Genomic DNA, 25,577 nt, shown 5'->3' with positions numbered 1-25,577 from the left:
ATGAGCTTGAGCCCTAAGGCTCATTTGCATAATTTTTAACACTTTTTTCCATAAAAACAAGGGCTTTAGAAGCTACAAGAGCAGATCCTGCATGAGGGGGTGCACAGCAGTATGTCAGTGTGCTTGGTTTACAATCCTTCATCCTAGTGGTAGATGTCCTTCAAATGGTGTAATGATTAAAGTTGATGAACCACAGCAGTCTTTTGGCAAGGGTTAGGAATGGAAGCTTCCGAATTACATTTACATTTTCTGTTTCAGAGATTTTGATTTATAAATATGGAGGTAACATACAAAGCAGATAAGGTTTTAGAGAAAAAAAATCATTGTATATAGACTTAAAAAAAGAAAATCAGTTATGATACTTGTATTGATACTGTATATCAGTATATAAGTAGCTCGAATATAAGCAGAGTTTTTCAGCATGAAAATTGTGCTGATAAAACCTTACTCGGCTTATACTCAATTCTATGAAAAAATGAACTCTGTACTCCTCTTTCCGACACCCTTTGCAGGTCCTCTTCTTGCTTTGGGTGCTCCAGTTCAGTCTTCGGGTCCCTGCACAATGCCGGCAACCACAAAAGTGGCGGAGCCGCTGTCGCGCAAACAATGACATTGACTGATGCAATGTCAGAAAGGTGAGTACAGTGTTAATTTTTTTTTTCCCCCCCATATAGCCTTGGCACACTCTGGATAGGGCTGCCCGGCTATATAATGGGGGAGCAAGGAGGCTGTGAACAATGCATTTCCCACCCTAAGCTTATACAGGAGTCGATATGTTTTCCCAGTTTTTTGGTTATGATTAGGGGCCTCGGCTTATACTCTAGTATATACAGTAAATTACATTTTTATTGAAAAACAAAAAAAAACCCCACTTATGATCTTGAGTTGTTATGAAGAAATCCAAAATTGTTGTTAAAGGACATCTAACACCAGTATGAAGGATTGTAAAACCAAACAAACACACTTATATACTACTGTGTACCCCCTCTGGCAGGATCTGCTCTTCTTTTAGCAGATTTGACACAATATATCCTATAAGTGAAAAGAACTTTATATGTCTGTAGTTGAATACTGACAGATGGTCCCTTAGCACTAGTTCCATACAGTAGCATGTCCTAGCAGTGAGACCTGTCAATCAGGAACAAGGAGACAGGGCCTTAGATATGAAGAAACAGAGCAGTCAGTCAAAATAAGTGATTCACAGGCAGCCTGGGAGAAACCAAGAGTCATATCCAGAAGGAGTCAAGTATGCTAATTTGCATATCAGTCTAATTAAGGTATGGTGCCTCTCTAGCAGATAACTATAGGTGAAATGGGGAGTACTTGTAACTCTTTACTGGCAGGCATTGTTGGTTTGGGGGTAAAATTCTGGCGACAGTTCTTTGTTAGTTCAGTGTTATGTCCATAGGAAGAATACATACATTTTGACCGTACCTTGCAGAAAATACCCACTAAAGTTGAGAAAGCAGTTTGCAAACCAGAAAAGGCAACACCTTCAAAAATCTTGATGATGTGCTCTAAGGGTGGCTGGAAAGAAAAAGAAAAGCTCCATAGGTCTTTGAAAGAAAGTATGTTATTTTCACTACAGTGACTGATGAGACAAGTGATAAGAAAGTGATCAATGCAAGAACCATGAATAATATAAATAACAGCAGTAAATATTGTAGCATTTTGGGAGTGTGATAGTTTTATCATCCTCTGATTGAGGCCCCACCAGGTCTGAGTTATAGTTACATAAATCCATGCAACACATTCATACTCCTATACCCCCCTCTCAGAAGTTGAAATGGTCTTTTGATATTAGTACCCCCGTATCTCCAATTTTATGGTTACAGCTGCACAAGTGTTTTGGCACAGGTAGATCTGTCCTCCTTTCTTATTTGGTGTGGTCATGAGAGTTTAGTGGGATCATGTACTCTTTATAGGAGTTGGGAATCTTTGTCCGTCAGTGGTCATTATGTTTGGAAAGGTTTTACATCTTTCCTGGATGCATGTACATGTTATTTTAGGAAGGGACAGGGAGCTGAAGACAATGGGGATGGGGGAGGGTACCATAGGATGTAACTTTTATGTAATTACCCTTAGACGTAGGTTGTAGATGACCCTATGGTTTTCTCGTTTTGTTTTGAATTGTAGGAGCCAACTTCTCGGCTCAGACTGAGTCCACATAAGTAGGATATATCGTCAGTGTACGGATAGCAAGTCAGAGGCTGTCACTGGTTAGGACTTGAGTAGTCTTGAAATCTTGCAATTGTTATCAACCTTTTAAATATGCAAATAAAAGCCAACAACTGGATACAGACTAAAATCTTTAAATTAATTTAGATTTTTTAACAGATCATTTGGGCTTTTAAATATAGATTGTGTTAAACTTGGCTGGGAGTACTGGGGGTCACGGTGCCAGGAACATCACTTGTTCTTCACCACAAATTACAATCTCTAGGTATTGATGAGCGGATCTAGTTGGCAGTACTGAAGACACCACTGCAACACTGGAATTAGAAGCCTGAGCTGGGAAAGAAAGCCTTTAAAAAAAAAAAAATTATTTTGGATACCCCTGCCCCTAAAAACCCTTTAACTGTTTTTACTGCACAATCATCCTCCACATTCACCAGGGGCATTAGTAAAATGCATTCGATCTTATGAGGCATCATATAGCTGGAGAGAGTGATAATTTTTTACCCCCTTCCAATTGCAAAAATAAAAAGGATCCATCCATATACTTCCTCAATGCAGTTGTGCACAGGGGGAAGTAGGGCTTTTTGACCCCCATTACAGTGACAAAGTGGGGAGAAACAACAGTGGGAACTAAAGCAATCATACACCTGTACAAGTCATGAATATCTTTTGTCAACTCCTTTATAAAATGCACATATCCATCAATCTCTCTCTCTATGATAAGCAAATTTCAAGCCTCACAAATAGGTTTCATGTTGATACTTATACTTGGCATCAACTAAGAAAATAATTATGTTTTGAGTCTTACAAATGCATTAACAAAGAAAACTCAATATACTTACAAATATCTTAGAAGCAGCTGCAGATTCCAAGACAAGGAAAACCTCTTGCCACAAACCTCGATTTATCAATGAATTAAGAAGGGCACAGAAAATGCCTCTGTCGTAATGAAGTCGAGGAGGATACTGACTGTAGAACCTTGAGAAAATCCAAGCTAGGATGTAAACATGAATGGTGACTTGTACAGCAAGTTTTGGAGCCTTTATTTCTACTGAACACATAATACAGGGCAGTAAAAGAAGCGGATGTTAAAAAGACAATGTTACCTATTCATATAGGGAGAGCAAAATATGACATACTAAGTATAAAATTTGACTTTTAATAAATGGTCAACGTATTGATTTACATGTGCACTTTGGAGCATCGGTAGCACTAAAGCTTTGGCTCAGATTTTCTACCTTATTAATCCACACTCTACAGATTAACCCTGTGTAGGAACATATGTAAAAGTACATCAAATGATCATAATATACATACTTTAGTGCAAAAACTTAAACACTTCACCAACATAAATCTGCTATTTTAGATCTGCAGCTTAAATGGGGTACAAGATAAAACATTTTCCATTTACTAAAGAACTTATAGTGAGGAAAAAGTATTTAGTCAACCACCAATTGTATAAATTCTCCCAAAGATGAGGCCTGTATTTGAAATCATAGGTAGACCTCAACTACGAGAGACAAAATGTGAGAACAAATCCAGAAAATAACAGTGATCAAAAGTTTTCTGTAAGTCTTCACAAGGTTGGCACACACACTGTTGCTGGTATGTTTGCCCATTCCTCCATGCAGATCTCCTCTAGAGTTTTGGTGCAGTCACTGGGCAACACAGACTTTCAACTCCCTGCAAAAATTTTCTATGGGATTGAGATCTGGAGAATGGCTAGGCCACTCCAGGACCTTGAAATGCTTCTTATGATGCCACTCCTTGGTTACTCTGGCGCTGTGCTTGGGATAATTATCATGCTGAAAGGCACTTTTATCTTCAATGCCCTTGCTGATGGGAAGAGGTTTGCGCTCATGATAAATGGTGCCATTCATTCTTTCACGTACATAGATCAATCGTCCAGGACCCTTTTCAGGGAAACTCAGCAAAGTAACAAGTTGCCACCGCCATGTTTCCCAGTAGGTATGGTGTTGCACGGCTTGCAAAACGACTTGCACAGCTATTTAAGAAGTGTTTGCACCGCAACTGTGAACTCTGTCAGGCCAGTGCAGGGAAGTGACAGATTCATGATTTCTGGAGCACGATCTTGGCGATTCGCCACACCCAGCATTATACACGGACAAAACACTTTTAGTGCAGTTTCTGACTTTAAGTAAATTGTGTTTCTAATAAACAGTTCTGCTTTGGTTTCATCACCATATGACATCTGTGCAGCACTGCGAAATGTGTGCGCTATATAAATGAATTATTATTATTATTGTCACAGTACTCTTCTGGAACATCCAAATGCTCTGTAGCAAACATCAGATGGGCCCAGATACGTACTGGCTTAAGCAGGAGGCACACCTGGGGGCTTAGTGTGTTACGGACATTATCCTATGTTATGTTGGTCCAAGCTTTCTGCAGGTCATTCACTAGGTTCCCCCATGTGGTCCGGGGATTTTTGCTCACCATTCTTGTGATCATTTTGACCTCCCTTGTGTGGAGCCCCTGATCGTGGGAGATTATCAGTGGTCTTTTAGGTCTTCCATTTTTTAATTATTGCTCCCACAGTTTATTTCCTCACAACAAGCTGCTTACCAATGCAGATTCAATCTTCCCAGCCTGGTGCAGGTCTACAATTATGTTTCTGGTGTCCATTGCCAACACTTTGGTCCTCCCCATAGTGGAGTTTGGAGTGTCACCATTTAAGGTTGTGGACAGGTGTCTTTTATACTGATAACAAGTCCAATCAGGAGCCTTTACTACAGATAATGAGTGGGGGACAGAGGAGCCTCCTAAAGCAGAAGTTACAGGTCTGTGAGAGCCAGAAATCATGCTTGTTTGTAGGTGACAAAATAATTATTTTCACCATAATTAGCAAATACAGGAGGTCCCCTACTTAAGGGCAGACATACAGACGACCCCTAGTTAAAAAGGGACCCCTCTGCCCACTGTGACCTCTGCTGAAGCTCTCCAGGTGCTTTACTCTCTCCCAGACTGCAATGATCAGCTGTAATGTGTCTGTAATGAAGCTAAATTGATAATCCTTGGTCCAATTACAGCAAAAATTTTTGAAACTTCAATTGTCACTGGGGCAAAAAAAAAAAAATTTTGGCTGGATCTTCAATGATAAAATATACAGTTTCGACTTGAGAACAAACCTATGGAACCTGTATCTTGTATGTATACTGCCCGTAAATTCTTCACATTTTGTCTCACTTAGTTGAGGTCTACCTATGATGTCAATTACAGGCATCATCTTTGGGAGACTTTATACAATTGGTGGCTGACTAAATACTTTTTACCCCACTAAGTTCTCTAGTAAATGGAAATATGTTTATCTGGTACCCCATTGAAGCTGTGGGTCTAAAATGGCAGCTTTTCATTGGTGAAGTGTGCTAGTTTTTGCACTAAAGTAGGTATATTGTGAACACTCAGTGTACATTCACATATTTTTCACTTTGGTAAATCTGATAAATATTCCGCTGTTAGATGGCATTTTATGTTGGACCCTCATATGTTCATACATACCAGCACGGTTCAATAAAACTGTGTTATTTTCATTAATCAGCTTATGCAACACCTCCATGCATACCTATAGAGGGGAGAAAGGGCAACACTATTTTATAATTTATAATAAACTATTTTAGAAGATTATGTGCCTTTAAATTAATAATGTAGCTAAATCACTACCATAACACAACACTAGAAAATAAAATACAGACAGTCCCCTACTTAAGAACACTCGACTTACAGACGACCCCTAGTTACAAACGGCCCTCTGGATGTTGGTAATTTACTGTACTTTAGCCTTAGGCTACAATAAACAGCTGTAACAGTTATCACAGGTGTCTGTAATGAAGCTTTATTGTTAATGCTGGTTCTAATGACAACCCAACGTTTTTAAAATCCAATTATCACAGAGACAAAAAAAAAAAAAAAATTGGCTGGGGTTACAATGATAAAATATACAGTTTCGACTTGCATACAAATTCAACTTAAGAACAAACCTATAGAATGTATCTTGTATGTAATCCGGGGACCGCCTGTATATAACAAATTCTGTTGCATGTGAACGTGACCATACATAAGAACTGCATCTAATGTAACAGCAACAGGTACTTAACACATTAACATTTACAAATATTTGTGCCTACAGGAATACTATTCTGGAATAAGAAAGTAATACACATTGAAAGCATTTACTAGGAATTTGTCACAGCAAAGTTTGTAAAATCAAAAATATTTAATACGTATTCTCAACTTTTAACCGGTTAAGGACCGGGCCCTTTCCTGTTTTTTCATGTCCATTTTTCACTCCCCACCTTCAAAAATCTATAACTTTTTTATTTTTACGCGTAAAGAGCTGTGTGACGGCTTGTTTTCTGCGTAGCAAATTGCACTTCATAGTGATGGTATTAAATATTCCATGCTATGTACTCAGAAGCAGGAAAAAAATTCCAACTGCAGTGAAAATGGTGAAAAAACGCATTTGCGCCATTTTCTTGTGGGCTTGGATATTACGTCTTTCACTGAGCGCCCCAAATGACATGTCTACTTTATTCTTTGGGTCGGTACGATTAAGGGGATACCAAACTTGTATAGGTTTTATAATGTTTTCATACATTTACAAAAATTAAAACCTCCTGTACAAAATTTTTTTTTTATTTTGCCAACTTCTGGCGCTAATAACTTTTTTATACTTTGGTGTACGGAGCTGTGGGTGATGTCATTTTTTGCGAAATTTGATAATATTTTCAATGATATCATTTTTAGGACTGTACGATCTTTTGATCACTTTTTATAGATTTTTTTTATATTTTTCAAAATGGCAAAAAAGTGCCATTTTCGACTTTGGGCGCTATTTTCCGTTACAGGGTTAAACGCATTGAAAAACCGTTATCATATTTTGATAGATCATGCATTTTCGGACGCATCGATACCTAATGTGTTTATGATTTTTACTGTTTATTTATATTTATGTCAGTTCTAGGGAAAGGGGGGTGATTTGAAATTTTTGTTTTTTTATTATAATTTTTTTTTTTAACTTTTTTTTATTTTTACTATTTTTCAGACTCCCTAGGGTACTTTAAGAACGTTTTAAGATCAATTTTATTAATACCATTAAAAAGTGGGCCTAATAACACCCGAATAACAGACTTAAATCAGAGTTTCAGGCTCTCGTGTACAACCACCAGAACAAAAATGATGAGTGTGATCAAAATGTTCTGCTTTGTATATGGGTTGCACGAGACTAAGTTAGATAGGGTCAGTGCGTGACTTAGACATTGGTCAATCATTCATCACGTCGTCAAGTCATGCATACACAGCCCTAGCCAGATATATTTGACTGAGCCGTATTCACACTAGCTCAGTTCCATGTACGCCTAATCCCTGCCTGACGCGTTTCTGCATTGACCAGTTTCGGCTCATGCATCATCAGAGGCTGGATATAATGTTTTAGGCTTTGGGCAGCATGGACTTTCTATTTGTTCATACGTCCATGTCTGAACGTGTCGGCATTGTAGCGGCCGCTACAATGCCGACACGTTCAGACATGGACGTATGAACAAATAGAAAGTCCATGCTGCCCAAAGCCTAAAACATTATATCCAGCCTCTGATGATGCATGAGCCGAAACTGGTCAATGCAGAAACGCGTCAGGCAGGGATTAGGCGTACATGGAACTGAGCTAGTGTGAATACGGCTCAGTCAAATATATCTGGCTAGGGCTGTGTATGCATGACTTGACGACGTGATGAATGAATTGACCAATGTCTAAGTCACGCACTGACCCTATCTAACTTAGTCTCGTGCAACCCATATACAAAGCAGAACATTTTGATCACACTCATCATTTTTGTTCTGGTGGTTGTACACGAGAGCCTGAAACTCTGATTTAAGTCTGTTATTCGGGTGTTATTAGGCCCACTTTTTAATGGTATTAATAAAATTGATCTTAAAACGTTCTTCTTTATTCAGGCAGAAATATTTAAATTTTAGGACGTAAACATTTCATCGGCTTTTTGTATTTTGATTTTCCTAGGGTACTTTAACCCTAGGTTGTCTGATCGATCCTATCATATACTGCCAAACTACAGTATGGCAGTATATGGGGATTTCCCTCCTCATTCATTGCAATGTGCTATCAGCACATTGTAATGAAGGGGTTAACACGAAATAGCCTCGGGTCTTCCGAAGAGACCCATGGAGACGGATCGCCACCCCCTGATGACGTCACGGGGAGCGGCGATCCCAGGTAAGACGGCGGCGCCCATGCGCCGCTATTTTTTTTGAGGCTGCCGGCAGCCATCGCTGTTTGTGATTTTTACTGTTTATTATATTGTATATCCGTTCTAGGGAAAGGGGGGTGATTTGAATTTTTAATATTTAATTAATTTTTTTACATTTAAAAAATTTTTTTTTTCTACAATTTCTTAGACCATCTTGGGTACTTTAACCCTAGATGGTCTAATCGTTCCTACCATATACTGCAATACTACTGTATTGTAGTATATGGACTTTTTGCATGTGATTTATTACAATGAGCCACTGGCTCATTGTAACGAATCTGCAGAAACCATTCAGCCTCGGGTCTGGCAACCGATCACCGCCCCCCGACGAAGCAAAGCCCATCTCTGTATGAAGAGGACTCAGCCGAGAGCCCTCTCCATACACCCTTCATAGCTCTGCGGTGGATATATGCGTCACAGAGCGTGAAGGGGTTAAAGAGGACCTTTCATCACCTCACACACATTTACTATACCATAATGTAAAGTCTGATGCCGGGGACTTGTTGAGTCCCACAGACTAATATCTGTAAGGCAGTGTTCACATCACATTTTTTGCTATAGGTTGTAAGGACACGTCAGGGGGGATTCCGACGTATCCTTACAACATATGGCACAGATGAATTCCACTGTATGCTTATAAAGTGGGATATGGTGCCCGAGGATCCCCCTGGGAGGGGGCGACATGAAAATCGGCATTAGCTGCTGCAGATGTACGGGGGTGTATCCCCAGTGATGTCACCGTCCTTGTATGGACAGTGACTAACATCACGGGGTCTCCCCCCTCCTACTAAGAGACATTTGCACCCGGAACGCTTTCAGGAAGGAAGCAATATGCAGCATCGACTCCCCGTTGGCTTCTATTGCCTCAGCTGGAGGGACGGAGGATGAAGACGTAGATTACTATTTTGCTGGATACAACAAATAGTGGACAGACCTCTCTCTTACCCAGGTGGCTTTGAGATTGTTTGGGGCAAACCCCTGATGATGCCACGTTGGTGGTGGCGAAACATGTTGGGGGGGGAATGTTAGTTTTTTTTTTTTTTTTAATGCAGATAGTGAGGGAGAGATTGGTGTAGTAAAAAGATTAGAGCTTAAACATTCACTTCTAGTCACCATTTAGCTTAGAGTGTGAATATGACATGAATACTTGAGATAGCAATGGTTCAGCTAGCGCTATGAGAAATATACAGATAGCTAGTTGAATACATCGGAATGCTTGTGGTGTTCTAACTAGATCAGAGTCGGGTGAAGCAAGGCTAGAGACCGTGTGCAGCTATATATGGACGTCTAGCGACTCGACAGTCCAGTATATATATGTAGAGATCACTCTCTTCTCAAGGAAAAAGTGCTCCAAGAGTGCAACACTTTATGACACCAGAAATACATTTTCTCTTCTCCCTTGCCTGGAAAGTTTTAAAAGCTCACTGAGTTAGTATATTTAACCCCTTTCCGCCAAGGCCCCTTTTGGTTCTTGCGGTTTCATTTTTCATTCCTTTCCCCACCTTCAAAAATCTATAACTTTTTTATTTTTCCACGTAAAGAGATGTGACGGCTTGTTTTCTGCGCAACAAATTGCACTTCATATTTACACAAAAAGAATGGTCCAGAAAATACATAGGCCAAAAGACACTGACACAATTGACATCCCGGAACGTAAATCATAAACCTAAAGAACAAGACAGGATGTATGCAAGAAATATATAAACTTTATTAAGCAAAATAATTCATAAAACCAATTAAAAAGCATTCATGTGCTAGTGTCCAGCAACCATCCCTTAGGTCAGTGATGGCTAACCTATGGCAGTGGTGCCAGAGGTGGTACTCTGAGCCCTTTCTGTGGGCACTCAGGCCATCACCAGAGGACTATTTTCTGCTTTATTGGTGCCTCAGGTGCTCGTATCAATGAAAACTGTGACAGAGAAGGGAGTATAAATCACAAATTACATTTCTGTGTTGGCACTTTGCAATAAATAAGTGGGTCTTTGTTGAAGTTTGGGCACTCGGTCTCTAAAAGGTTCGCCATCACTGCCTTCGGTAAATACTAACATGAATACACAATGTTAGCCAGGAACCAATACCTGGTATAGGTCAGAATCACCAACAATATGATAAAACAATATTCAACATATAGAATATAGAACACAATATAGTTAGGGTGGTTCGACCATAAAAACAGTGATTTGGATAGTTGCCTAAAGTGCATGGTGTAGTCAGGGAGGGAGCTGGAAGAAGGATTCCCTGCACTTCATAGTGATGGTATTTAATGTTCCATGCGTGTACTGGGAAGCGGGTAAAAAAATTCCCAAATGCAGTGCAATTGGTGAAAAAACGCATTTGCTAAATTTTCTTTTGGGCTTGAATTTACGGATTTCACTGTGCGCCACAAATGACGTCTACTTTATTCTTTGGGTAGGTATGAACACGGGGATAACAAATTTATATTAGGTTTTATAATTTTTTTAATACATTTACAAAAATTAAAACCTCCTGTACCAAAAAAAAAAAAAATAAAATAAAAAAATTGCCATCTTCTGGCGATAATAACTTATACTTTGGTGTACAGAACTGTGGGTAGCGTCTTTTTTTTGCAAATTGATGACGCTTTCAATGCTACTATTTTTAGGACTGTACGACCTTTTGATCATATTTGATAGAATCTTTTATATTTTTCAAAAAGGCAAAACAGGGCCATTTTCGACTTTGGGCACTATTTTCAGTTACGGGGTTAAATGCAGTGAAAAATCGTTATAATATTTTGATACATCGGGGATGGCGATACCTAATGTGTTTATGATTTTTACTGTATTTATATGTATATCAGTTCTAGGGAGAGTCCATGAGCCCTCTCCATACATCCGAACCCGATGCGTGACGTACTATTATGTCAAACGGCGGTAAGGGGGATTTTTGTTACCATCTTTATCATTTAGAGTAATATTTTATTGGCGCGGGAGGATTAATTGTGCCAAAATGCCACTTCCGTGTAACTCTTACTCAGAAGAAACCGCATAGTATATTTGTGGATGGATTTTCTACTGTTATTCAGCGTAAGGGGGGTAACTATATAGCCGGCACTATACAGAACGGGTGTCTGTTGCAAATCGCAGCTGACACCAGTCTGTAATGCGGGTGCAAACCCCTTCTACGCTGTGTAGGGGGCTTTTGCCGTGAATTTTACCCCCCCCCCCTTGCGAGCAGCACCTACTAGGGAGGTCCGATCCTCTGCTGCCAGCCCCTGGGGTATGAAGCTGAAAAAATGGCAATACTAATACAAATGCAATTTTTCCAATTCTAGTTTTCCTTCAATACCTTCAATAAAATTGGACAAATATAAATAAAACTACATAAATGAGGTATCACAGTAATCCGTAGAAGATTGGGATTTTTAGCATTTTTTGGGGGGGGTTTGTTCACTATAGCATAAAAATAATAAACAAGAATTGATTATTTTATTTTTCTCCACACATTATAGAGTCAATAAAATCACATCAATAAGCTAAAGACCCACTATTGCATCTCGTCTCGCAAAAAATAAGCCCTCTTTTGTCCAAAATGCCAAAAAAATAAACATTGTATAGCCCATAAACCCCTTCCCGGCGCGCGTTGTCATAGAACGGTGTGGTGGATAGCTACTTTCCAACACAGTTCAGACACAGTGATCGGGTCAAGATGGCAACTGTTCCCGACAGCCATCCACCCTGACCGGTGGACCAGAGGGGCTTTGTCACCCCCTCCCCCCAGTTCATGATCACTGCTATTCGCTGATCAATGCAGACCAACCAATAGCAGCAAATTTACTTATGATGTTAGTAATACCTATCACTTTGTCTGTAGAAACTGTGATCGGGGCAAGGTGGCGGCCAATTTTGCCTTGCAGTCCAGAGCGGTTTCGCTACCCTCCTCCTCTAGGACAGCACCAATCATCAGTGGAAAGAGCCATGTCTGGTGGCATCATGCCATCTCCCAGAGAGCTCCGATTGACTGATCTGTGTACACACTGCTGGACAAGGGTTACCATATGGATGTGGATAACTTTTATCCCAGTGTTCCCCTATTCCAATCCCTCAGTTCCAGAGGTTCTGTAGCGAAGACCATAGAGGTCCCCTGGAACCCTGGTTAGGTCTCCACTTAGAAAGGGGGGGGGGGGGGGGACATTAAGGCACTCAGCAATCAGAACATGGTGTTGGCCAAGTATAAGGAAAAAAAGATGTCCTTGTTCTGACCGCAATGTATGGGTACTCTACCCTCACCTCTGTACAAGGTACCACCACCACTGCCCCAAAGCCAGGCAGCATCCTGGCTTCCTATAAGTACATGGGCGGGTTTGATCAGTCAGATAAGTTGCCGAGACCGTACAGCACCATACGGAAAATAAAAGATATGGTACAAAAGTGCTGGCCGTGTACATTGTACAGAGGATGCTGTGCAACTCTTAAATGCTGTTCCAATGTTTAGTACCTCTGGATTAGATGTCCCCCGTATTTTGCCAGGACAGCATTTTCCTGTTGAATTCTGCCGCTTCTAAAGGAAGGACTCAAAAGAATGTTCCAAAAGGTGAGGTTAGGAATGACACTATATACTACTAAGAGACCTCCAATGTACTACTACGTGTACTACCTACGAGACCTCCAATGTGCTAATCGCACATTGAAATGAATGGGTCAAAACTAGACGACATCGGGTCTTCTGAAGACCCGAAGCTGAAATGGCGACCAATTGCGGTCCCCCGATGAAGTCACGGGGAGCAACGATCTTCGCCAAGATGGCGGCAACATTTTTTTAAGTCGTGATGAGTGGTGTTAACGGTGAGCCCTCTCCATGCACCCGACATGTGACGTACTATTACTACTCATGTGAAAAAATATGCTCTTTTTTCACTTTTACCAAAATATGTAATAGATATGTACAGTGTCATACCACCCCCTTTCCCCAAGTACAGATGCAGAGGTTGCTTGCACTTCTGCAAACTGTAAGCTAATTTTTTTCATGCAGTTCCTTCTAAATTTAAACTGGGGCACTATTCAACCTTCAAATCTCCTGAAACCTGGCACCCAGAACCAGGAGAATCTCTCTAATCCTTAATATGATATCTGGATTGTGGGAGGGGATAGCCCTCATGACTTCAACAGTCCCTCAGTACTGAATTTAAGGGCTTACACTGACCAAAGCAGCTGCGATAGGAGCCTGGCTGTCAGTATATGCCTGGCGCTTAAGCCAGCGGAAAGCATTGGGGTGTGCTAAAGCAGCCATCACCACAACATATGCTATACTCTCCTGTTGCAACCTGGTGTTAATTAACTCCTCAATGCCCACTGCGCCAGCTTCTTAAGCTAGTCATTAAGGGTACTACCGTGTTTCCCCGAAAATAAGACATCTTGTCTTACTTTACCATGAAAGATTTCACAGTTATAAGGATGTAAGAGAAGTTGATGATTTCTTGTTCAATAATAACTCTCCAAACTCAGAATTTCATGCTGACTCCATTTATATAGGAATTATTGGCCCAACTATCTTATGTTTAGCAATAGACTTTCCTTCAATGACCTCTTCTTGCCTGGGTAGCTGTTCGTATAGCATTTGCATTGCAACAGTCAATGCTTTTATCCTACGATTTCTTCACCCATGTCACAACCTCTTGCCGTAATCATCTAAATGATCTAGTAATACTCATGTATGGTGTAGTAATTACTGCCGCTAGGTCTTACTTTCAAGGGAGGCCTAATATTTCTGAGGGGGGGTGGGGGGGCTCTTTCACAAAAAAATTATATTCCTTGTGACCAAAAATGTTATGAACCCTAGGTTCAAGAAAAATAAGCCCTCACACAGCCACATCAACCAAAAATGTAAAAAAGTTGTGGCACCTGGAAAGTGGCAATGCAAAAAAGTTTTCCCACAGAACCATTCCATTATACAAAGGAAGGTAATTTTCTTTTTTTAAAACCCCATCAATTTCACTGCATGTGTATGGAACCAGAGAAAAGTTATTATATTACTTAGGTTTGGCGATTAAGGCAGAAAATGATTAGAAAAAATGTCAGATGTGTTCTTTTTTAAATATACTGCAGAGAAAGGGTTACTAAAAGTTCAGCAGCAGGATACTTGAAAACCCAAAATTGTGCTATTAAAGAGGTATTCCCATCAAGACAATATATACTGTGGATAACAAAATAACACATTCTCTAATTCCCTGTTGTTATTAAAGGTGTTGTCCAACTCTTTTGAAAATCGTGCAGGCAGGCTGTAGAAGTTTAAAAAAAAAAAAGCTGTACTCTCCTCTTCCATAGCTCCCGGTGTCCCGCAATGCAGTCTTGGTGGTCTGTGCCCCAGTTTGATTACGGGGGTATGGAAGCTCCGAGTTTGGTTTCCGACCAGCGTAGGTGGTGGCCATGCCCACACGTCCCTATTCCCAGCGCTGTATCCCGCGGCAAGATATGGGAACGGGTTGGTGTGGCCGGCCACCTCTGACCTGTCTTATCTCTCGTTTTTCTGTAGCTTAGATACTAGTAGAGTGTTCAAAAGCTAAATAAAAGTGTAGATAAACACTGATAATTTAAGTAGCACAGAGGAATCATGAAGTTTCTGCTTAAAGAGTCCCCGCCCACACTCAGGAATTTTACACTGACCATCACTAAGTGATAGGAGCTAAAGCAGCATTAAAAAAATTAAAAAAAAAGTAAAATTGTAAAGTTATAAATGATCTTTAGTGTAAACATCACTAGGGTAAAATTTGAGCAAACACATTTAAAAAACTACATTTTGTCCCGAAACAACAAGAGCCCATACAACTATGGTGACAGAAAAAAAAAAAAGCTATAGCTTGTAGAAGGAATTGCTGAAAAAAAAAAATTAAAAAATGACCTGTTGAAAACGGGTGCAGAGATAAAGGGGTTAAGAAAAACCAAAACATTTTTTAAAAAAACACGAAAAATACTAAACAAAATACACACACACACACAAATGAAATGCTTACCTTTTCATCACACATCTTAGGGATATGCAAGAACGGGCAGTGCCTGCTGGTGCAGCCATTGAAGGTGTTAAAGTGATATCTACAATACCCATTTGGAAGCCAAGTTTGCTGTATTCGAGGCTAGAGAAAAGAAAGGCAATCAAGATCAAGGAGAATAATAAACATGTGTCCAATGGGATCAGTGAAATAGCAGAGGTGAAAGTCATTGTATATTATATCATCTCAAGACTCAGATCTGTCTCTCTTTTTCTGTCAGATATTAGTAGAATGTTCAGAAGCTACACCCTGCACCATGATAATCTAAGCACATTGTGCGATGCTTGTACACAAGATGCTGTGTTGACAGTGGAAACAGGAAGTGATCGGTGAGCTAGTGCAGTCCACAGAGCTCTATTTTACACTGAAGAGCGAATGCGGTGACAGGAGCAAGCTTAGCAATAAAACGGAGTAAAATTGCAAAGTAAGAAGGTTAAAAGTTCTCTTTATCATGTTAGCTTCAGAAGGAGTAAGATTTAAGAACGTCCTTTCATTGGCAAACCCCATTAATGGGGATTCCTCACAACAGCCTTTTACTCTTATTTTTTCCCAAACTGGGAAGGGGTATATGTTTAAAATATGTGTATATGTACATGATGTAACACATACTTGGCTCCTTTAACTCTGATTGAGCAAAGCCTAAAGCGAACCGGTCACCAGGAATGTTATTTTTAACAGTGACAGGACAGGTTCCAATAGCCATTCTGATTTTAAAAATGCTTTTGTCAGCATTCTGAATAATTTCTGTACTTTATAAAAGTTTTTTTCACGTTACCAGGCTCACTCCAAGCAGCGTGTATCGAGTCCTTTACACTCATCCAGCTCCCCCTCCTACTTCCTGTCATGTGTCTTCAGCATCAGGGAAGGGAGTGGGATGGTGTAGAGTAGAGGAAGAATACATGTGGAGACTGAATCCACCGTCAAAAAGAATACAAGATTAAGATGCCACCAGATGGATGAACTACTCAGCAGAAAAAGCAGAACCTCTTGGAGAGGTGGGAAGGCACAAAATATGAAACAAGCCTTCCAGAGTTCCACATAGTGGTTAAAGATCATCAAGGACCAACCGCTGCTATTCAACTAAGTACAGATTTACAGCAAAATAGGCAAGTGCCAACGTCGCCCAGGAAGAACAGAAAGCCTTTGGAGGGGAGAGCAACAGGATAGAAGGAGCCCCGAGAGTCTAAGTAAATGGAAGTGAAGATCACTTTCTTCCTTCCCCATTAAGGAACACAAAAAGAGCACGACAGACCGACCATAAAGGAGAAAGCAACCAACCTCTCAGACTTAAGGGTAAAGTGGAACATTAAAGGGGTATTCTTATGTAAGCAAATGAATGTTATTGTTTGAATAATGAAAAAAGTTATACAATTTTCCAATACACTTTCTGTATCAATTCCGCTCAGTTTTCTAGATCTCTGCTTGCTGTCATTCTATAGAAAGCTTCCATATTTACTTCCAGTGGATAGAAATCTGACCATGGTCACACAGGTGCACAGCTCGTTATAAACACACATCTGATTGCTCTGTGTGATCTAACGAGCCCCATACCTGTGTGACCATGGTTAGATTTGTGTCCACTGGAAGTAAACAATGAAGCTTCCTATAAAATGACAGCAAGCAGAGATGTAGAAAACCATGAGAAATTTATATAGAAAGTATATTGGAAAATAGTATAATTTTTCACCATACAAACAATAACATTAATTAGCTGAAATGGGAACACCCCTTTTAATGGTCCAACAGCTGTACTGGTTGATGGGGAAAGGAGCAAAAGGCTGAGGGATGAAAAAAAGAGCAGTGTGGACTGTTCCTACCTAAACCCAACAGTAACACCAAGATATACCTGCTTTAGGTTATCTGCACACATTGCACATTTCGTGCAGATTTTTCTGTGGAGAATGTACAGCAGAATACTGTAGCATTAAGGTGAATGTGAACAGGAAAAAGTAATGTCATCAATGCATTTTTTCCTTGGGCTTCATTGTAGATTTCTGAAAGAGTGTAATATTTACATAGTAGTCTATAGAGTGAAAATCTGCATCACGTCCACATTGTGATGGATTTGATGCAGATTTTTGCTTGAAAAAAAAAATCTGGTTTCTGCACAGTGGAAACAAATCTTTACTTGTGAGTCTAACATTTAACTGTATAAAGTAAAAAACAAGAGCGGAATAGGTTCTTATGTCTGGGCAGACCAGATCAGATCTGATACAATTGTGCTTAGACGACGCAAACATTGAATGAAATCTAGAAACTTTCACTCACAGGACACTTACACTAGCTTTTTCATTTTTCCATTTAAGCCTCATATCTGAAGCTGCCACTTCTGGTGGAGATATGTCCTTCCTATTGCAGTTCACATCTTAAAAGAAAAAACAAAAAAAACTGTTATAAACATGTAATTAATAAATTACAAAATTACATCTCCATGACAGAGAAGAATCAATTCTATGCATGTAAGAAACACATTACATGCATTTTACACACGGTATATCTGGCACGCACAACCCCTCATACAGCGTAAGCAGGGAGAAGGCATGGATGTGCCTCTGCCCACATACCTGCACAAAAAGCCACAGGGAGAAGAGGATGCCGGTGGCACAGGAGCCAAGTACTGAGTTTATTATTTTTCAATACGAAGAGGGGGGGCGCCTATATTTATATAGGTTTTATAATGTAATGTATAATTTTAATTTTGCCATCTTCTGGCACTTATAACTTTTTCATACTTTACATGCTACCATTTTTAGGAATGTATGACCTTTTGATCACTTTTTATTGAATTTTTAATATTTTTCAAAATGGCAAAAAAAAAAAATGCCATTTTCAAATTAGGGCGCTATTTTCTGTTACGGGCTTAAAGGGGTATTCCAGGAATCAGCATAATTTAGATACAAATGGGTCCTTAAAATATAAGATAATGTGTAATTAGTTGTTATTTAAAATTTTGCTCCCGTTAGCAGAAAAATGCTGTGGACATAGACTGTAATGAAAAATTAAAATGCTACTGGCCCTTTAATCAGTCCGTTAAAGGGGTTATCCGGGTTTAAACATTTTTTTATGGCCGGGCTGGGGGGGGGGCTATTTAAACATAATAAACATGTACTTACCTCCTCCGGTGCTGCCGATGTCCCGCGCCGCGGCCCTTCTTCTCCGTGCGCCGGTTTCAGTACAAGGGCTCACAGGGAGCTTCCGGCCGGCCGGATGCTCCCATGCGCACCATCTCCCAGCGCTTACAACGCTGAGAGATAGGGACGGATGGGAGGAGCCGTCCACAACGCGGACCGGAAGCTCCCTGTGCGCGGCTTCCGTGCCCCTGTTTGTTTACAGGGGCACGGATCGAAGTGACCGCGGCGCGGGACATCGGCGGCGCCGGAGTAGGTAAGTCCATGTTTATTATGTTTAACTATCCCTCCCCAGCCCGGCCATATAAAATTTTTTAAACCCGGATAACCCCTTTAATTTCCTCCGCGCGGTACGTTGCAGAGCAGACACAGGACAGAAGATGGACGCTGGTCACATGTCTGGGCAGGTCATGTGATCACCACTATGTTTGGCTGTAGTCGGTTGGTTGCACTGCATTCTGTATGGCCAGTGTTGTGGTGATGGCAGTTACACATCATTACTATGGTAACAGTGCAAGAAAACATGCTACATCATCACTAGGAGCAGAGCATAAGAGGGAGGAGGAGTAACTGAGAACTAAAGGATCTTGGGACTTGTAGTTTCCAGTGGCGGCCACCTTGGTGATAACTTTAGAGAGGCCATAACATTTTGTGAATCATAAAATCGAACTATTTAAGCTTCATTTTGTGACTAATGACAATGAGTTTTGTTATATTCATTTATTTATAGCATCATGGGTTTTTGTATCAGACATTCATATTCCCGGAATACCCCTTTAAACAATGTGAAAAAACATTATTATATTTTGATAGATCTGGCATTTTCGTAAGTGGCAGTACCTAATGTGTTTATGAATTTTACGGTTTATATTTATATGACTTCTAGGGAAAGGGGGAGGGGGCGATTTGAATTTTTAGGGTTTTTTAAATATCATTTTTATTTTTTATAACTTTATTTTTACTATTTTTCAGACCCCATGGGGTACTTTACCCTAGGTTGTTGCATTGATCCTACATATTGGGATTTTCCTCCTAGTTCATGGCGACTGATAGCCGTTCCCCGATGACGTCACGAGGAGGAACGATTTTCACCAAGATGGTGGTGCACATCTTTTTGAAGCCTCCTACAGCGATTGACAGGATAACACCTGCAATCGGTGCTAGCAGGTGTTACCAGTAAGTGTTTGCCCGGTAAAAAAAACAAGCAACTTTGGCTTTCAATTCTGGTCCTCACTGACTCCCGGAATAACCAAGTTTCAAGATAAGTAATCTTACCATTCTTCCATGGTGTAGGGCTATTACTTATCAGTGAAGACTCCGGATGATGGAAAAGAGACTGCAGAGGAGTAGGTAAGGGTTTACTAGTCAAAGCCTCCTGAATTGCTGGACTATGGAAAGAAAAAAAATAATCTATTTTAATGTTAGGAAATGAAATGGGCAATTTGAATAAAAATTGCCCAAAGGTTTTCCCCTTTGTGGACATATACATAATATCCTATAGAAGAAAGTCACACGTATCTCTAGAACATCTAGGACACCCATGAATGGAGTAGTTTAAATTGTTGCCCATACGCATTGTGGGGGAAAGACTGACCGTGCGGCCCAAGGTAAATGCTAAAGCAGTGTACAGTTTATCATACCCTTATGGTATGTGTGGAATTTGATGGGAAAGCAAAATTCTTCAAATCCATATCACAATGCAGCAGTAAACTTATTTTAAAAGATTTATCATTTAAACCAGTTCTCTGGCATAAATGTTATCTAATAGGTACGATGGCATAAATTTTAGTTTACGCACAAAGACTACTGGAACACAGAATTCATGAATAGGCATATCGTGACCCAAGGAATGCACCAGACTCTACTCTCTGGTAAAATCATAGATGCCTCAGTTTACAAATAAATAAAGGTGCTCTAACATAGAAAATGAGCTTTAGGGTGGCCATAAAGTTATAAACAACCCAAATGTACATACTACATGTAGATAAGATATTTATAGACATCAAAACAGTGGCGTCCCTGCCAAGGGCTAGGACTTTGGATCTGTGACACCTAGAATCTTACTTCTTTTTTCCTCTTTCAAATGAATCTAAAATTGTATTTTGTGGTGTCAGCTAATCACCCGAAGTTTGGGTGCAATATATATATTTATATCACTATATAATTATCTATATCACGATCTATCACTCCCTACCAGAGGTTACACTAACATTTTTCCAGAAGAGTAATAATACTCCTACTATTTATACAACAAAATCATCTGTCAGTATCTCCTGTGGTTAAAAAAACAAATTCAAGCAGTTATAGCAATCTTCCATCACCTATTAAACAAACATTTGGTTGACGCCACTCCACCACCAACTAGACTATGGCTGGCGCCATGACGTCATAATACAGGATCGGGGTGTGAATATGGCAGCTGGTATCCCAGCGATGGTACTGAGCTTGCATGCGCACAGTACCATCTGGACGCCGAGGGCGCTGCTCGACCGCAGCTCTGCTGTCCAAGGTCATGTGACCGGAGAACTAGCGGCCAATAGTGAAAAATACAGCTCCGGTCTCATGACATTCTACCTGGGGCCGCAGGCTGCAGTGAGCCGCTGAAGCTCCACGGCCAGATTTAGGGGAGAGAGTAGAGAACTCTCAGGCAGATTTATACGCTTGACAGTTTTTTTTGAAAGCGTAAAACTGACTATACAAGCATCTATGTTAACACAATCTCTGCTCCCGACGGCACTTTAACAGTTAAAGGGGGGGGGGGGGGGGGGGGAGAAAGTCAGCTTATAAGTGCCACAGATCCGAAGCTATAGCCCTCTGTATAGTGCTCCCACCCCCTCCGGCTTATAAGCCGACAGGCTGCAGGGAGAATTTGAAAGATACTGCATAGACAAGCTACTCACACCTCACAGATTAAGTCAATACTGACTATTTCGTGTTATATTCACTATTTTCATGTCAAATTATGACTTCTTACTCAAATTATTATGAACCACGGAAGGCTCCATTATTGCGTGGCTAATGTAACCTAAAAGGCACTCATCACACATGCGTAGACACCAACTCTCGGACAGCCGGCCGGCAGCAAGTGCCGAGAGCTTGGTGACGTCACAGCTCTCAGCACCTGAAAGTGGCGGGTAGAAATACGGAGGCATGAATAGAGGCTAATGACGTAGGGGTAGCACCAGAGGGCTAATTTACATATGTGAGTTGATAGGCCTTTTTAAGCTAAACTAAAGATCCCTGTGCCTAAATCAAAGTATCTGCCGGCATCAGGATTCAATAGCCTACAGGGTGGTGTTCTCAAATTTGCTTTTCAATTGTTGATCCAGCAAACAGGACAATAACATCCAAAAAGCTTTATCGAATAAAATTTCTTCGTGCTTTGCCGTGATGCAAAGAACTTTGTAAGCTGATACGTGGATTATTGTGAATTTTATGTATGGTCCTGAAATAAAGCACAAAGAAATTTTATTCGATAAAGCTTTTTGTATCTTATTGCCCTGTTTGCTGGATCAACAATTGAGAAGCAAGTGTCTTACTTTCTCCAATCCAGGAGGGATCTACAGCACGGACTTAACCCATCTGCTGGGAATCGGTGAGCGGACTTTCTATTTTTTCTTTGTATGACTTGAATGGTGTTCTCAAATGACAGGTACGTTTTAAAGAAGAGTATAACTGAACTGCAAATGTTGACCTAGATATGCAGAGACCAATGGCCCTCGATTACAAAGAGGTTAGTGAAAAAAAATAGAACACACAGACCTGCTTTTAGATTCTTCAACACTTCTGGCATGATGGGACTCTTGAGGACTGTCCTGTTAAAAATTGAGAATTTTGGATTTCACTAACTTGATAAACCAAAGGTAAATGAAAGAAAATGTGCTGCTCTCTGCCCTCTGCCTTTGGCTCCCACTTTTGCGTTCCAGGGCAAGCTCACACACACCGTTATAGGAGCTCAAAGAAAACGGTCACATAAGTCCCAAAGTGATATGAATGAAATAGTCAGTGGATCCCCAAAAAAATTACACCTTACACAGGTCAGTACACCAAAGTATGAAAAAGTTATCGGCATTTTTTTGTATAAAAGATTTTAATTCTTTTAAATCCACTATAACATAATAAAACCTATATAAATTTGGTATCCCCGTGATCGTAGCAAACGAGGGATTTAAGGGGAGGTATAATTTGGTGCGTACAGTGAAAGCTGTTAAAACAGAGCCCACAATAAAATGCCCCAAATGCGTTGCATTTTTAGAGCTTTCTAGTATATTTCATTGAATATAAAATTCAATAATCGGTCCTCCTACTGCAGCCACAAAAAGCAAATTAGAACACAAACATAGAAGTTACAGCTGCATCATTGCCAGATATTATGCTCATAAGAATCATTACACAACACATTTTTGGGTGTTAGATTTACATAAGATGTACTGTATACGCACCTTATCTTGTTTCTCTATAGGGCCTCTCTCTTCAAGTTTGGAAAACGTTATTTTATTTGTTTCTGTACAAGAGGTGCTTGCATCCTGTTGATATGCAACTGAAATTAAATTAACAAAAAGAGAATATTATAGTGAATGGACCATTACCTATAGTGCTACAACATAGTACTATTGTTACACTGCCCCAAATAAAACCTGTACCAACCATAGCAGATTTAAGAAGTTTTACTTAGCAATGCATATTGTAAACTGACCAGGCCAGTTTATAGTCCATCATTCTGTTGATCAGCATTTTTATACATATATAAAAAAAAAACAAAAAACAAAAAACAAATATATATACAGGCGGTCCCCTACTTAAGAACACTCGACTTGCATACGACCCCTAGTAAAAAAACGGACCTCTGGATATTGGTAATTTATTGTACTTTAGTCCTAGGCTACAATAAACAGCTGTAACAGTTATCAAATGTGTCCGTAATTAAGCTTTAGTGTTAATATTGATTCTTATGACAACCAAACATTTTTAAAATCCAATTGTCACAGAGACCAAAAAAGTTCTGGCTGGGATTGAGAAAATATACAGTTCTGACTTACATACAAACTCAACTTAAGAACAAACCTACAGACCCTATCTTGTATGTAACCCGGGGACTGCCTGTATATGTTTTTTAATATTGCACACATACATATATATACACATGTAATTACACCTAATTAATGTTACATTCCATTAAAACTGTCAATGGAAAATAAAAGCAACTTTCTTACCATCAAAGAAATCATTTTCTGGATCAGAAACATATTCTATCCTTTTAACACACGGTTTGCTGGTAAGAAAAATAAGAGTCATCAGCGTAATAAATACATCACAATATGCATTAAAAGTTATTTTCACACACTGCAGATATTTTCCCGAAACATTTGCAAAAAAAACCCCAAAAAAACAAAACACGACATCCTATACACTTAATAGGGTTGTTTCTGCAGCATAAGGATCAGCTTTTCCAAATGAGATGAATGGAGCTATATGGAAAATTCCGACAAAATATATGTCATGTCTCAACACACCCTAACAATTATTCCCGCAACTTTACAATATACCGAAAATCAAAAAGAAAAATAGCGAAATAGCCCAAAATTATGTATTACAGGCATTCCCCAGTTTATATACAAGATTATGTACAGGTTACGTCCTGGGTTCTACACACAAAGGCAAACATGTAGTATGATCTGCACTATATATGCTTGCCCTCGTGTATAGGACCCAGGACGGGTTACAGATATAGAAGTGACATATTGCCGCTAACTAAGAACTCTTGCGGGGACTACAAGTGCATGAAAACACCACTGGAAATGATCTATTCCTGTCTTTTGGTGTGGTGAGAAAGACGTTAACATAAACTTAATTATAAAGCAGTCGGTTAAGGAGTTGAGCATTGTCATTTTTATTATAGTGGTCATTGGTATGGTTGGGTGTTCTTAAAGGGGTGTTCCCATTTCAGTAAATTAACGTTAACGTTTTTATGATGAAAAGTAACAATTTTCCTATATACTTTCTGTATCAATTCCTTATGGTTTTCTAGATTTCTGCTCGCTGCTATGTTTACTGCCGGTGGACAAAAATCTGACCATGGTCACACAGGTGCGCAGCTCGTTAGTATCATAGAGAGTAATCAGAGCTGTGTGATATAACGAGCTGTGCACCTGTGTGACCATGGTCAGAGTTCTGTCCACTGGACGTAAATATAGAAGCTTTCTATATAATGACAGCAAGTAGAACACTGAAACTTTACCACAAAGCTGCTCAGCAACTCCTCCTCCATAACATGACATGGCATTTCATGCTGACAGGTTACTTTTAAATTGCATATTTGAGAATAAATCCTTTAAAGGTCATTTGTATACAGTATTTAACCGGTTCGCGACCGCCCGCCGTGTATTCACGGCGGCGGTCGCGTTCCGATGCATGGAGAGGGCTCGCGGGTCGAGCCCTCTCCATAGCCGGTAAGTCTCTGCTGCATATTGCAGCAAAGGCTTACCGGTAACACCCGCGATCGGTGCCGGCACCGATCGCGGGTGTTTTCTTGCAGAACGCCGCCGGCAAAGCTGCCGGCGGCTTCAAACAGATGGCGGCGCATGGGCGCCGCCATCTTTCCGAGGATCGCCGCTCCCTGTGATGTCATCGGGGAGCGGCGATCCGTTGCCATGGTAGCTTCGGGTCTCACGAAGACCCGAAGCTACTTCGAGTTAACCCATTCATTACAATGTGCTATCAGCACATTGTAATGTATGAGGAGTAAAATCCCCATATACTGCCATACTGTAGTATGGCAGTATATGGTAGGATCGATCAGACAACCTAGGGTTAAAGTACCCTAGGGAGTCTGAAAAATAGTAAAAATAAAAATTAAAAAAAAGTTTAAAAAAAAAAATTATAATAAAAAAACCTAAAAATTCAAATCACCCCCCTTTCCCTAGAACTGATATAAATATAAATAAACAGTAAAAATCATAAACACATTAGGTATCGCCGCGTCCG

General features: G+C 40.0%; 1 protein-coding gene across 5 annotated transcripts in view; it reads right to left on the bottom strand.

Annotated features, from left to right (window-relative positions):
• TOPAZ1 (testis and ovary specific TOPAZ 1) overlaps positions 1–25,577 on the bottom strand; it is a 56,289-nt gene that overhangs the window by 17,264 nt on the left and 13,448 nt on the right. For all 5 annotated transcript variants that reach the window (XM_072153543.1, XM_072153541.1, XM_072153544.1 and 2 more), the window contains 9 exons: positions 23,807–23,865; positions 23,036–23,133; positions 22,356–22,408; positions 19,869–19,981; positions 17,745–17,830; positions 15,430–15,549; positions 5,698–5,761; positions 3,021–3,172; positions 1,435–1,527 (listed from right to left, as the gene is read on the bottom strand). In XM_072153543.1, the coding sequence (XP_072009644.1) occupies positions 1,435–1,527; positions 3,021–3,172; positions 5,698–5,761; positions 15,430–15,549; positions 17,745–17,830; positions 19,869–19,981; positions 22,356–22,408; positions 23,036–23,133; positions 23,807–23,865 (838 nt within the window). The remainder of the gene's footprint in view (positions 1–1,434; positions 1,528–3,020; positions 3,173–5,697; positions 5,762–15,429; positions 15,550–17,744; positions 17,831–19,868; positions 19,982–22,355; positions 22,409–23,035; positions 23,134–23,806; positions 23,866–25,577) is intronic.

This window comes from Engystomops pustulosus, chromosome 5 (genome assembly GCF_040894005.1).
Source record: "Engystomops pustulosus chromosome 5, aEngPut4.maternal, whole genome shotgun sequence".
In the NCBI taxonomy this organism is placed as follows: Eukaryota; Metazoa; Chordata; class Amphibia; order Anura; family Leptodactylidae; genus Engystomops; species Engystomops pustulosus.
This window is presented reverse-complemented; position numbering and strand designations above follow the sequence as displayed.